General features: G+C 43.3%; 1 protein-coding gene across 1 annotated transcript in view; it reads left to right on the top strand.

Moving 5' to 3' along the window:
- ZCCHC24 (zinc finger CCHC-type containing 24) overlaps positions 1–15,651 on the top strand; it is a 190,928-nt gene that overhangs the window by 72,940 nt on the left and 102,337 nt on the right. Inside the window, exon 2 of the mRNA XM_082268201.1 lies at positions 4,309–4,512. Coding sequence (XP_082124327.1) covers positions 4,309–4,512 — 204 coding nt within the window. The remainder of the gene's footprint in view (positions 1–4,308; positions 4,513–15,651) is intronic.

The raw sequence follows: 15,651 nt of genomic DNA on the forward strand, positions 1-15,651 counted from the left end.
CAATCACTAGACAACAAAGTGATAGAAAATACAAGCAAACAAAACAAATGTGCAGCGCTGATAATGATGGATATGTATAAGCAAATAATACATGAGAGTCCGGCAAACATGAAAAGTCCATTAAAAAAATCCCATGTGAATAATGATGATAAGAAAACTCCAACAAAGAAGAATGTGAACTAAATGTGCAGCAAATCCCAACACCAGTGAAGATAAAGTGGATTGCGCTCACCAGATGGATGGGACCCAAATACCATATAGTATAGGGGTCAAACAAGCTTGAGGGGATAATGATGGAATGTCCCATCAGAATTCACCAACCTCGATGGGTAACATGTAAATCAGCAGCGAGTATGAACACTCAAAGTCTCCACTCCAGCACGGTAGATGGTATACCAAAAAAAAGGGGGGACAGACATAGCGTAATACTGCTAAAAACAATTTATTAAAAATATAGCCGATACACTTACAAACATCCCTGAATGAATAGCATGTCAAGTATACACAGCAGGGGTGACTGTAGTCCTCTTAACGCGTTTCAGCATACATGCCTTTTTCAAAAGTTTGAAAAAGGCATGTATGCTGAAACGCGTTACGAGGACTACAGTCAGCCCTGCTGTGTATACTTGACATGCTATTCATTCACGGATGTTTGTAAGTGTATCGGCTATATTTTTAATAAATTGTTTTTAGCAGTATTACGCTATGTCTGTCCCCCCTTTTTTTTGGTATACCATCTACCGTGCTGGAGTGGAGACTTTGAGTGTTCATACTCGCTGCTGATTTACATGTTACCCATCGAGGTTGGTGAATTCTGATGGGACATTCCATCATTATCCCCTCAAGCTTGTTTGACCCCTATACTATATGGTATTTGGGTCCCATCCATCTGGTGAGCGCAATCCATATATATATTGGAATATATAAAGACCAGCTACCTGCATTCCAAATCCAGCTCTGAGAAAGAGGGGACACCCCTCGAAACGCGTCAGCTTTATTTGGATGTTTTCATTCCACAACTGTCACTAACCAGCAGACCATGCTGAGTGGAGCATCTGGTGGACTTTTATATATATATTTTGCTTGACATTTCATCCTGCTTGCGAGTATGATGTGTATACATTTTTTAAAAATAAATTGTCGCAAAGGTAATGCGCTAGGCTTGTGCGCCCTCTGTTTATTTTTCTTTTTAGACTGGAAACATATAGGGAAAAGAATCCAAACCCCTCTAAGTGATCCCAGCCTTGTATATTTTTCTGAACTCTGGATATGAATGAATTTGACAGCCATTGCATCATAGAGCTCAGTAACACAGTAATCATTCCAGATTTCCTCTGCCCTGATTAATAACAATCTGAGAACAACATAGTGACCTCTTGCAGTCGGCCCAACACCAGAGAACCACAATAGGGTGGACACGACCAGCGCGCACTTTACAAGACACGTTTGCGCTACACTTTGTATTTCACTGAAGTGAAGTCACTGTGCAATGTTCTGCCAGTTGTTTTGTCAGCTTATATTGAATTTTCGAACCTCCCTAAAGCTGCTTTATTTGCCAAACACAGGGTGGGTTCATCGAAGTCTTCTAAACATTTTTCCACCATGGAAAAATTTAGCTCATTTTTATGCTTATTATCAATTCCCAGCAAAACACTAAACAATGACTGTGATGTACCATTGCATTTTATTTGGTGACAAAAACACTGGAAACACAATATCATATTCAACCAAAGTACATATTGAGTTTTCCTAACAATGTAATTCAATATACAGTATATTTGAGTCATACATGCAAAACATGTCTGTAGAATTATGTCAATTGGTTGTAAACGTCATGTTTTCCTTAATTCTGTGACATTGTTCAGCACAGGGGTGTCCAAACTTTTTCAGAGAGGGTCAGATTTGATGAAGTGAACATGCGTAAGGGTCGACCATTTTGCCTGACATTCTGTGGACCAATGCAAATGAACGATTTTATGCAAAGTTTATTGCAAACGGCATGCTTTTCATTTCGTCACATGGATGACAAATCTAAACAGGTGTTTAGTAATCGTCATCGGTGCGTTCGTGTAGAGATTATATGTGGTTAACCCTTGTGTGACTGATACTTTTAAACATCCCTCCTGGTGTGTTTTGTTCCCACACAGCTGCTACTTGGCCCCCAGGTGTTATGCCAATTATCATGGAGAGGGCACTGGTCCTGTCATACTAGCGCCGGATTTATTTGTGTTTCTTAGTGCTCCCTAATCAGGCTAAGTCCGAGGCCATATTGAGCAAGGGATATAAAGCTGGAGGGGGTGAGCGGTTGGTGTTAACAATAGTATATTCACAAGTAACAGGAAAAAACAGAATTGGATGCAGCGGGCCGAAATGGACCATCATTTTGAGTATAAAATGCGCCCCGAGACCACCCTTTTTTGAGGCCTATTAGAACCTCTGGCTCTAATCAGATGCTTCAAAAAAAAAAAAAAAAAACCCTATTGGAATCCATGCATCCGGTGCCCTGCATGTAGCTTAGGGGGCCAGATGCATGGATGGGGGGGACGGCCCCCCTGCACCCCCATTGGACGGCCCGCCACTGCTCCTTTCCCTTGTGACAAGCCTATAGCTCATTACTGAACTTATCACTGCAGTGCCATGCACACCTCCTATTATACAGTTGACCACCAGAAAGAGCATTTACAGGTCTGAATATGATGATAATGAACATACAGAGTGCATGCAAGTAAGAATGCGAAGGTCGTGTCAAAACTGACCTAAAGTGTTACTAAACCCAGGAGCCGGCATTCACTATATCTGGTCTCCCACACTACACAGAACATGGAAATGCAATTATTTTAGTAAATGTAAACTGCTAAATACCTTTTCTCGTCAGAAGTATATAGCAGTCTTGTGACTTCTATCAGTGTCTGGGTAAAGCTTGTAGGAGGAGTTTTCATTCTACTCTGACTGCCTTATGAAGCTGCATGACCACTGACCTTCTGTCTGGACAGTGCTGATTGGCCCTGTGCTGATCACATGCACCCTCCCAAAAAAAGAAAAAACTCTCTAGCAATACACACAACTGAGAATGTGCAAAGTGCCTCCAAGGTTCTGTCTTATCAGGAGATGGATTGAGGACAGTGGAAGAAGGGGTAGATCAGAGAAGACAGGATCAAACTGACTTTTTACACAGTGAGGAGAATTACCCCTTGGGCTCCACAGTGAGTGGAGTGAATGCTTTTACTGTTATAAGTTTAGTAACACTTTAACCACTTGCCGATCAGCCCCTCCCAGGCAAAGTGACGTACCGGTACGTCACTAGCCTGGGAGCCAATAGGGGGCGAGCGCGCGCCGCCGGAGGCGCGCTCACGCCCCCGCTCATTCCCTAAGCAGCCCACGCGTGTGACCGGCGGACCCGATGTGCGCCGGTCACTCGCGATCGTCGGGTGGAGAGGGAGAAAGGCAGGCGGCTAATGTAAACAAAGCCGCCTATCATTCTTCCCTGTGTAAAAGCACAGATCACTTGGTCCTGCTATGTAGGACCGTTGATCTGTGCTGTTACACACACAGCCACATCCAATCACAGTTAGAAACACGCCCCTAGGGACACACTTAACCCCTCCCTCTCCAATAAAGTTAACCCCTTCCCTCCCAGTGTAATTTTTACAGTAACAGTGCATATGTATAGCACTGATTACTGTAGTAATGTCACTGGTACCCCTAAATGTGTCAAAAATGTCAGTCAAGGGTCCGATCTGTCCGCCGCAATGTCGCAGTCCCGCAAATAACTTTTGCGCAAACCAATCAAAATACGCTTTTTGCAATTTTTTTTACCAAACATATGTAGCAGTAAACAAATTGGCCTAAAATGTTAAAAAACCTTGATTTTTACATTTTTTTGGGGGGAATTTCATATAAAAAAAATGGGAAAAATATTGTTATTTTTGCAAAATTGTCGCTTTTTTTTTGTTTATAGCGCTTGATAAAAAAATCGCTCAAATGATCAAATACCACCAAAAGAAAGCTCTGTTTGTGGGAAAAAAAGGACATCAATTTAATTTGGGTACAGCGTCGCACAACCGCGCAATTGTCCATTAAAGTCACACAGTGCCGAATCGCAAAATAGGCCCTGGTCAGGAAGGGGGTAAAAGCTTCCGGGGCTTAAGTGGTTAAATATTTCAATAATAAGTTACCATGTACTTTCTGAAGTCAGCTTTAATACCCCTTTGGCCTTTGTATTTATTTGTAATTGATATCTTCGGGTGTTTTGTACAATTGGAGCACAGTAACATGCAAAGGATCTAATCATTTTATTTCTTTCTAAAGCAGGCATTGGGTAGCAGCCTTTACAAGAGTGCATCTCCTTATGGCTCCTTGAACAACATTGTGGATGGGCTGAGCTCTTTAACAGAACACTTCTCAGAAATCTCACTCTCCACTGAAAACAGAAAACCCAGCAAGCGACCCCCTCCAAACTACCTGTGCCATCTCTGCTTCAACAAAGGTCATTACATCAAAGACTGTCCACAGGTAAGAAACATATTTGTGCCTTTTTGCACCTATGTGGTGACAAATGGTCATATGACTATTTGAAGTAGAGCCTCAATATCTTGCTAGTCAACTTGTAAAGTGCAATCCTCTGTGGGGTTGATTTACTAAAACTGTAGAGTGCAAAATCTGGTGCAGTTTTTCATAGAAACCAATCAGCTTCCAGATTGTTTAATTGAAGAAGCTAAAGTTAGAATCTGATTGGCTACCATGCACCAGATTTTGCACTCTCCAGTTTTAGTAAATCATCCCCTATGTGTCATGTGTTGTATTACGCACTGATTCATCTGGAAATGCAGAAGGTACAAAAGTATGAGCTGTCACGGGTACATTTCCATGTTTAAGAAACAATTGCTCGAAAAAGAGAAGATTTGTCCAAACAAATTTGTTATAGTGTAATCAAGCCAATAAGTCCAACACGTTTCGGGTCCCAGAAGATCCCCCTTCATCAGGGATGTACATGAGAACACATATATAAGAATAACACATATGAGAAACAATAATGAAAGATAATAATAAAACAAGAATAATCAGTGTAAGGAATAGTGAAAAGATGGCACTAATCTACCTTGGCACTAATATAGCTATAGGAAGGAAGAAATTGCGGCAAATTGCGAAGAAATTGCGGCATTTGAGCCATTAATCATTTAAGCTTAACAAAGCATTAAAAAAACGAATAAAATACTTTGGACTTTGGACCTTTATAGCTCCATTGCATGTCAATTTTCAGTCTTGGTGACCCTCGTTTTCCCAAGGGGTCCCATTATAAAAGTAATGACTTTTTTTTACTACTCCCTTGAAATTTGTTATAGTTTAACTCTCACATCCTTTAATACAGATCGATACATTTTATTATTTTTTTGTTTAAAAAAGGATAAGCAGCTTCTTAATTTACTACTGATTACCCAGGACATAGAAGGCATTGAATATTTAAAACTGGCCATAGATAATAAAGGGCGTTCAGAATTGTTCATAAGCCGCTCCCAGGCATATGTGTCAGCTCATACTCTAAACACAAAAGGTTCCATTGGTTGGTATGTCTAAAATTTCCCTCAATCTCTAGTTTGCAATTTAGCCATCATCTCAAAAAGAATTCCTAGGAATCAGTTTTATAGATAAACAACTGGTAATGTTTTAACAACCTTGATTTCATGTATACCTTGTCATTTTTTATATATACTGGAGGAAAGCCATATTTGCTTATTACATAATTACTAGACTCTGCTCTTTGTTAAACAATTTATGTTGCTACACAATGGTTGTTCTTTACTTCTCCTTTCACAGCACAATGAATTAAAAAGGGGGCACAAAATAATTATTTTACCTTATACCCTCAAATGAATGTGTTGGGTTAGGAAATCTTTTTTTTTTTTTTTTTTTTTTTATGAAGATAGCGTTGTTCCTTATAGGGATTTTATTAGCCCACCCTATCCTCACTCTACTACTTTTACTATCTGCCACTTAAACTTGCAGTGATTTATCTTTGCATTGGCCATATGAGAACTTCATGGTTTTTCAAGGATTCCTAACATTCTTTGTGGAGCTACTAAATGAAAGCATAACAACGTAACAACGGTGTTATAATCCTGCTAGTTTTTCTCGGAATTTTTAAATTTTACTTCCATATGTATATATTTATAAAGTGCTTAAAAACTTTTTCTTTTTTGCTTGTTTCATGTGGAAACCAATCCTGTTAAGGTGTTGTTATAAAGGAAGTTATATTTTTGTGTTCAGGGGTTATAGGAGATAACTAGTAGCCTCGCTATTATACCCATAGCACATTATTTACAACATTTATCATAGTGCCTCACTCTCCTTTGGTATATGTTGAATTTCTTCTGGGGAAAAAATAGATCATCCTTTTTGTACAATTTTAAGCAAATCAGTAGGAGGAACATCTTTGTAACCAGCTCATTTAAAATACAGTACCGTTCAGTATTCAGAGCTTAGGCACTGCTAACAGTGTATATATAGTAACTGGTAACACTATAACACCATTCTAACGTGTACCTATTAATAGTTGAAGTGACACTAAATTTTGGTTTCAAAAATGAAAGTTCTATTAAGGAATCTATTCAAAGTAGATAACAGGAGATGAAGAGTAGGGATGATCGAACGGTTCAGGTCGACCATCGGTTCGACCCGAACATTGACTGTTCGAAATTCGCCCGAATTTCAAACTTTTTGCTGAAAAAGTTCGGAATTCGGCAACCAGAACTGACCAAAATACAATGGGACAGGAACTGGGCTTTAAAAGCCTGTGATTGGACCAGAACCATCAGTAAAAGCCAATTGAGGGGGCAGGAGGATGCTAGGAATGTGATTGGAGTGACTAGGGGGTCCAGAGGCCAATCAGTAGTGAATACGCCCCCCAGTATATAAGATAGCCCCGCCAAATCTCTAGCACTTTAATACAGGGCTGTGGAAGAGAGTGGAAGAGAGTGGAAGCAGTTCTGTTACTCCTGCTTCAAAGTGTCATTTAGCAATTATTAGTGTGAGGAAAGGGATATCTAGTGTAGTTAGGGTACTATTTTCCACTATAGTTAGATTTAATAATCTAGTTTCTGTAGGGAAAGTGTTAAGTGTCAGGGGACCGTAGTGTAGTGTAGGGTTAACTGACTCTGACTGCTATGGCAGGGTGACCAAACCCTTCCATTTCAGGGTGACCGCCATAGAAAAAAGATTGTTTCTATTAGAATTGCAGTAGAGCAGGATAGTGGCTTCGCTACTTTCACACCTGGCCGTTTTTGTTGCAGGCGTTTTAATTTGGCTTTTTTGTGGACGTGTTTGGAGTCAGGCATGACATCTGAACTTCTGTGTAGGGGTATATATACACACACACATGTATGTATTTATACACATACACACATATAAGTGTGATAGGAGCGTAGCCCTATGCCTGCTAATAATTTCATTAGGCAGGCATAGGGTTCTGCTACTTTCACACCTATATATGTGTATATGTATATGTATATATACATACATGTGTGTGTGTATATATACCCCTACACAGAAGTTCAGATGTCATGCCTGCCTCCACAAAAAAGCCCTATAAACGCCTGCAACAAAAAGCCGGGTGTGAAAATAGCGGAGCCACTATCCTGCTCTACTGCAATTCTAATACAAACAAACTTTTTTTTTCTGGTTCTGGACATGCTACAGAGCTGAAACTCTTTTAGCTAGGTACACTTTTTAGACCCCCCAGACACTAAATCCAAAGAAATCTCATTTTTTTTTCAATAATTTTTTCAATAACTGGCTCTCTATCAAAAATGACAATTTTTAAGAACTTTTTTTTGTGTGATTAATAGTCCCTGGGGCATGACCCAGAACCCTAGGCACTTTTTAGGGGCATTTATTGGGTTTTAGGGCTTCAAAATGGTGTTTATTGATTACCGAAGTTCGGGTCCCATTGATTTCAATGGATTTCTGAAATCCGGGCCGAACTTTCGGGAAGTTCGGGTGTTCTGGTAGAACCGAACTTTTCAAAAGTTCGATCATCCCTAATGAAGAGCAACTCAGTTCAGGAAGGGACCTACTGTCCCTCCCTAAACATGGTGTGAACCAGCCCTGTGTTCTGAAGCCCAAATTCTGGTCTCAAAAACCAAAGTATTCTTACTTATAAAGTACCTTTTGTTGCTCTTAGTCCTCCAAATCTCAGAATTCCTTTTTTTTCTGCTGTGATTCTACTTTATGTTAGTGCTTGGCCACCTACATGCTCCACTGTATGTAGGAACGTAACCACCGTCTCTTGCTCACTCCCAAAATGGATTATGGACTAAGGGATTTTTTTAGAGCAGTAGACATGACAGCTAACGCAGTTAGTGCTTGTCAGGCCCGGACTGGGACAAAAAATAGGCCCGTGCAATAAAGACTAAGCAGCCTTCTTTTAAAAAACAAAACCTTACTGTGAGAGAAGGACTGAGACCCCTGCAAGCTTATTAGAGGGCAGCAGACCAGCACAGCACCACAGAAGAAGAATAAAGACAGTATCTGGCTACGCCCTTAGTGAATACTAAGCACATTGCATATCCTACGCGATGTGCATAGCCTGAAACATCTCTATTCCTCCTCTGATGGGTTGCCTAGGCTGCTAGCCTACTGTCCCACCTGAACATGGTGTGTTCTCAGCCCTGTGTTCTGAAACCTAGTGCCGGAACTTGGCTCCACTAACTCGCCTGGTGGGGGGGGGGGGGGGCACTAGCATGGGCACCTAGGGCAGTTGCCCTGCATCTCTTGCGGGATGCCTAGGGTCATCCCCTCTGTGGCAGCTAGCATCTCTTTGAATTGGGAGGGTGTCACATCCTCAACTCTGAGGGGTTCATAAGTCTCTTGTGGACTATAAGTCTCAGCATGAACCTCTGAGAACTAAGGATGTGACTCCTTATATCTCAGGGGCTCATGCTGGAACTTGTAGTCCTTCATTAGTTGGGGGGTGTCACTTCCTCAGCTCTGAGGGGTTAATTCTGGGACTTTTAGTTCTTCACTTTTGGGGGTCACATCCCCTTAAAGTAAAGGACAACAAGTCCCAGCATGCACCCCTGAGATCTATGGATGTGACCTCCTCCTTCCCCTTCTATTCCTCCAAGGGCGTCATCTGTCAACCAGCACCAGTTTAGCTTGCATCCTCTCTGTCCCTGCATCTCTGCCTAGCTCCGTCATGACCGCCCAACAAGTTCCATCCCTAGCCTCACCTCAGAGACTGGAAGAAGTGGGTAGAGCTGAGCACTAGAAGTAAGAATGTACATCTAAATGCTGGGGCCTCTCTGCATTAGGTGACATCAATGATTGCTAGATGCCAAGCCGTCCTAGCAACCAGACAGTGGCCGCCAGTGGAGGAACGAGCGGAACCGGGTCTCAGCCAGGACTAGTACTGTGAGTGAAGCAGCAGCCTTTTTTTTTTTTAGAGCATCAGAGCGGTCTGGGGGGCAATTGCCACCCTACCCCCTGGCCCAGTCCACCCCTGACATGCATCCCCATGGCCCTGGGCCTGTTGCTCATTCCAAACTAACAGAAGTGAGAGGGAAATGGAAAGTAGGGAGGTCACAGAGGACATTACAAGGAGGCAGAAAAGCACAGTAAGATACGCCTAAATAAAGATAGATTGCAGGGACATTAGGTAGTGGATTATTTTTGGAGAATAAGGATATCATTTTGTATCAAAATACAGTGAAAACTACTAGAAATCATATTTTGTTAAAGTGTATCTATAGCCAAACCTTTTTTTTTTTGGATAGAATGGGGAAGGAAAAGAACTCCAGTTAGGCTTTACTGCCATTAGAGACTCCACCGGAGAGATTCTTTCACTTCCTGTCTGGTAAAATGGCTGTACCCAGAACAGAAAGTGAGGGGCAAATCATACAGAAATCACAGTACCTGAGAATATGAAAATGTATGTTACTATTGTGGTGTCTAAGTCAGTATTGTGGTACCCACATCAGTGTTATGCTCTCATAGCAGGTATTGTGATGCTACCACAAATATCTAAGCCAGCAATTCTCAACCAGCGTTCCCTGGAATCCTAGGGAATGCTAGGGGTTCCTTAAAATGATTGAGCATCCATTTATTGGTGCCTGCACAGCTCTGGGGACAATGCCACTTTAAGCTTATCTCCACCCAAAAGGGGAAGCTTCACTTGTTTACTTCCTCCCCCTCCGCTGCCGCATTTGGCAACCTTGGGAGGGGGGGGGGGGGCGAGTGGCAAGGTCCCCCAGAAATGTGGTGCCCCTCCTCCCTCCCCTGCCGCCTGGCTATTGACAAAGTGCAGAGCGCTATGCTCATGCCAAGTAGGGAAATGGCTGTGAAGACGAAAGGCTTCAATGCTGGTTTCCCTTACGAGGAATGGTGCCATCAGCATCCGAGAGCCGATTTAAAAATCTGCTTGGGTGCTGACATTGTGGGATCCCTGGACAGATAAGTGTCCTAATATTTAAAGTAAACAGCTAAAGTATTTGTAGCTGCTGACTTTATTTTTTTGGTGGAGGGGGCTGGAGCCCCGCTTTCAAAGAGCAGTATTCCAACACCAATGATCTTGTTATCTGTCTGTAAGGGTGGCATTCTAACCACCACTGTAAGAGGGCATTCTTCCCATGGACCAATAAAGTAAAGTGCATTTTTTCCAATGACATCGGCCAAATAAGTCATAAATGTACATTAAAAACATATATAGCACTGCATCCAGTATTTATAAATAGAACCCGGTGTCATAAAATCATAAGGTTTTATTACGGGTTGCTGGAACAAAGATTATTCCTTCCAGAGACTGGGCATTTGGGGGACAACAAAAAACAATTAAACTTTCTGGTTCCATTCACTATATGTCCTAAAATGTCCTTGGCTACAATTTTGTGTGAAGGCTTATATGTACTATCTAGGATGTGGGCATATAGGACATATATATAGAGACCCAACAGCAACTTGAAAGGGAACCTATCCTGAGAGAAATGCGTACTCTGACATTGCAGAAAATGATAGCTGCCTAGCTGTCAAACTGATTCTCTCGGAGTCATTGAAAGAGAGTAGAGATGAGCTTGGGCATGTTTGAGCGCACTTTCAACCTACATTGCCAAACCCGCCAGGAAGCTGTCACTTGTAATGGGCCAAATATTTGCAGCTGAGGCATTCCACGTCTCACAGCTGTACATACAGTAGACATGCTCCTTGTATACTGAGACAGAGAATTCCTCAGCCACAAATGATTGGCCCATTACAGATGACAGCTTTCTGGTGAGCTTGGCCATGTGGGTTTGAAAGTGCATCCGAACATGCTTGAGCTCATGCCTACTAGTAGGGATGAGCGAACGGTTCGGCCCGAGCATGAGTTTGGGCCCAACATTTGCTTGTTCAGCCGTTTGGCGAAAATCTGAATTTTCAGAGTGTTTGCCCCAATGAACACCCTGCAATACACTGAGCTCTGCACAGTGCATTCTGCGCCCTGATTGGGCAAAGCTTTGAACAATCAGGGTGCAGTGTAAGCTGGTTGTTAAGGAGCAGGCCAGGAAGCTAGCTGTGGCATCCTTAACAACCGATGAGTCAAAAGCTGTCAATAGGTTTCTTTGATGTCAATGGAAGGAATTGTGACCCATCATTGGTGTCATTGGGAGATATAGTGCTCCTCAGTGTCAGCTGCAGGAATTATGCCCCATTGAAGAGACAAGGACTCACTGCTCAAGGTGGTGTAATTGCCTGATGACTCACACAGGTGCATGCCCCGGCTCGCCTCCGTGAAAACTTGATAAAGGAAAAGGAATTGGCAGCACTCCAGGTTGAGTCAAAATCCAGATTTATTGACTGGACATCCAAATATGACAATCGTGACAAGGTAGACACGTTTCACACACTGACTGTGTGCTTAATCATAATAATAATGGGGAATTATGCCCCATTATTGGTGTCAGTGGATGTAATAGTGACCCAAGGTCCAGATAAAAGCAAGCTAAGGGCTGCATCTGGTTTGGAGACCACTGGAGTTTGGAGACCACTGGGTGCCAGTGTCCGCATTCAGCAAGGACTGCAGTGGATTTTTCTTTGGGTTGATCGCTGCTTGTCTATAGGCAGCTTTAGAGGCACAGAAAAATGGCGCAGATACAGTTCTTATTCTAGTGAAACATTGTGACCTTGGCTGTATTACTTTATCCATTGTCTCTGCATCATCATCTATATAAAGATTCTGATTGTTCAGCATTTTCTTTGTTTTAGAAAAATTGTAAGGCATTCAAGATCTTGCAAATAAAATCCATATGTTTCTTCAACCCCCTCTTTACCTTCCCAAAATAATAGCCAGTGCCCCCACCTCTGTATCAGCTGGCTTGGGTTACCACAAGTAAAATCAAGAGGAATTCCAGGAACAGCTGTAACCCTAGCCTCCCGTGTGTACATACAGCGACTTACTGCATGCCTGATAGCTTCACAAGCTTTTCATTTGTGCAAATCTCACATGACAAGCATGCAGCCTTGTAGCTGCGGACTGCACTGCTAAAACAGTTGGCTAAGTAATACCATCCCTTACATCCGAGTTTTCTTAGAAACATTTAAGAATATTAACAAAATGTTATGCATCTCATATAGTGTTATCTGCTCTACAGTTTTATCCATAAATGTGAGCTTCTGTGACCAAGTTCAACTTCAACAAGTCAAGATTACTTCAGCTCTTATTATCACTGGAGCTTAGATTGCTGCTGTGTCTCTTTAAAAACAAAATCATATGTGTTATACAAGTTTTGCTGCTGACTAAGTTGGTCGGTTGATTTACGCACAGCCTTGTTTTCATTACATGAGTCAGAACCTGGGTAATTCATATGTGGTCAGTTTTAAAGGGATGAGATGGCAATCCTAGTGGATCTTCAGATCCAGAATTGCCTACGTTTGTGTCATTCTTAAAGTTAAATAAAGTCGCGTTTAAAAAATAAATAAAAAAATAACAAACATGTTATCTTACCTGTTCTGTGCAGTGGTTTTGCACTCCTCTTCTCGGGTCCCTCTTTGGCTCTCCTGGCCCCTCCCTCCTGTTGATTGCCCCCACAGCAAGCAGCTTGCTATGGGGGCACCAAAACCGAGTCACAGCCCCCTGTGTCCATTCAGCCTTGTCCCCTCTGAAAGATTTTGCTTGACAGTGCTGCTGTCTCAGGCATTGAGGAGGGGAGTCCCAGGCAGCCTAGACATTCCTGCAACATTGCTGGATAAAGACGGGCTCAGGTAAGTACTATGGGGGGCTACGGGGGGCTGCTGCACACAGAAGGTTTTTTTATCTGAATGCATAAATGCATTCAGATAAAAAAAAAAGCCTTCTGCCTTTACACTCACTTTAATTTAAAATATAATTGTAGGTATAGATGTTTTATACATAGTTACCCAGAAAACAAGCAATTAAGCTGTAAGTTTGAAAATGGCTCGCTAAGCTATTGCTAGACTTGCCAGGCTTTACAAGTTTATTGCACAATTGCAACAAGTCCTCATTGCATGACTCCAGATCAATTTTCTTTGCAAACATTCTGCAAGTCTGCTGCAAGTTCTGGTTCAATTATGTTGCTCAATAGTCATCCCACCACAGGGGTCACTGTGGCTGAATTTTCATGCTGTAGACCAGGGGTGGGGAACCTTTTTTCTGCCAAGGGCCATTTGGATTTTTGTAACATCATTCGGGGGCCGTACAAAATAATCAACATAAAAATGAGCCTGTTATATTTGACCACAGCGTGCCCCCTTTCAATGCAGAGTGACCACAGCGTGCCCCCTTTCAATGCAGAGAGACCACAGCGTGCCCCCTTTCAATGCAGAGAGACCACAGCGTGCCCCCTTTCAATACAGAGAGACCACAGCGTGCCCCCTTTCAATGCAGACTGACCACAGCATGCCCCCTTACAATGCAGACTGACCACAGCGTGCCCCCTTACAATGCAGACTGACCACAGCGTGCCCCCTTACAATGCAGACTGACCACAGCGTGCCCCCTTTCAATGCAGACTGACCACAGCGTGCCCCCTTTCAATGCAGACTGACCACAGCGTGCCCCCTTACAATGCAGACTGACCACTGCGTGCCCCCTTACAATGCAGAGAGACCACAGCGTGCCCCCTTACAATGCAGAGAGACCACAGCGTGCCCCCTTACAATGCAGAGAGACCACAGCGTGCCCCCTTACAATGCAGACTGACCACTGCGTGCCCCCTTACAATGCAGACTGACCACAGCGTGCCCCCTTACAACGCAGACTGACCACAGCGTGCCCCCTTACAATGCAGACTGACCAAAGCATGCCCCCGGCCTTCACTGCAGACTGACCACAATGCAGAGTGAACAACGTGCCCCCTTAAAATGCAGAGTGAACAGCGTGCCCCCTTAAAATGCAGAGTGAACAGCGTGCCCTCTTACAAAGCAGAGTGAACAGCGTGCCCCCTAAAAATGCAGAGTGAGCAGAGTGAACAGCGTGCCCCCTTAAAATGCAGAGTGAGCAGAGTGAACAGCGTGCCCCCTTACAATGCAGAGTGAACAGCGTGCCCCCTTAAAATGTAGAGTGAACAGCGTGCCCCCTTAAAATGCAGATTGAACAGCGTGCCCCCTTAAAATGCAGAGTGAACAGCGTGCCAAGCCCCCCAGACCAGTGCACTTGACTTACCTGTTGTAGCGGCGGCTTCCTCTCTTCAGTCCCCGTGTCTCTTCGAGTCCTCCCGCGTCCCGCCTCCTCCTCGGCAATGGCATTGGCTGAGGAGGATCCGTGAGACAATAGCGAATTTTCATTCGCTATTGTCACACAAATAGGCAGGCTCGAGGCGCACTGATCTGCGCCTCGGGTCCACCCTTTTCAGAGACTCAGTGTCAGGACGGAGCCATTGGCTCCTACTGACACAGCAGCACGGGGAGGGGGGCGGACGTAACGATCGTGCGGCCGGACGTCACGATTGTGCGGGCCGCAGGTTCCCCACCCCTGCTGTAGACAAACAGAGCTCTTGCTGTAGACTCACCACTACAACTTTGCTCTTGCTATAAACTTGCCACACACATTTGCTACAAATAGGAAAAGTGTCAACTAGAACGTGTGCTTCAAGTGCTCTGCAAGTGTACAAGTTGCCAATGAAAATGTGCAGCAAGTTAACAGATTTACAATTCAAAACTGCTACAAGTTAACCTTTCTATCTGGGTACATAGGTCCAGCTTGGACCAATTTAACCTCCTTAGCGGTATTCCCGAGTTTGGCTCGGGGTGGAATTTTAGTGCCATTAGCGGTAGCCCCGAGCCACACTCGGGGTACCGCCAGGGAGCATCGCTGGATCCTGGTAGAGATTTCTTACCTTGTCCCCGGGGTCCCGCGATGTGTCCCTGCAGCATACGGCTGCCCCATTGGGGACACTTCACTTCACTTCCTGATTTGTAGTCAATCAGGAAGTGAGAGGAAATCCCTGTAAATAAAGGGAATTTCTTGGGGACCCCCAAGTCACCAGAACTATTATACCCATTGAAAGATTTCCCCTCTTTTAATTTTCTAGGGACAACCCAACATTTGGATAATTTTTTACTTTCACTTTCAATGATAATAAAACAGGACAAATAGAAAGCGTGAATCTCTTTAACTGGAGGCACAGACAGCAATAAAAACTGACAGGTGTTCTAATCCCTCTCCATTCT

The sequence above is a fragment of the Pelophylax lessonae genome, assembly GCF_965119305.1.
Source record: "Pelophylax lessonae genome assembly, chromosome: 9".
Taxonomy (NCBI): domain Eukaryota; kingdom Metazoa; phylum Chordata; class Amphibia; order Anura; family Ranidae; genus Pelophylax; species Pelophylax lessonae.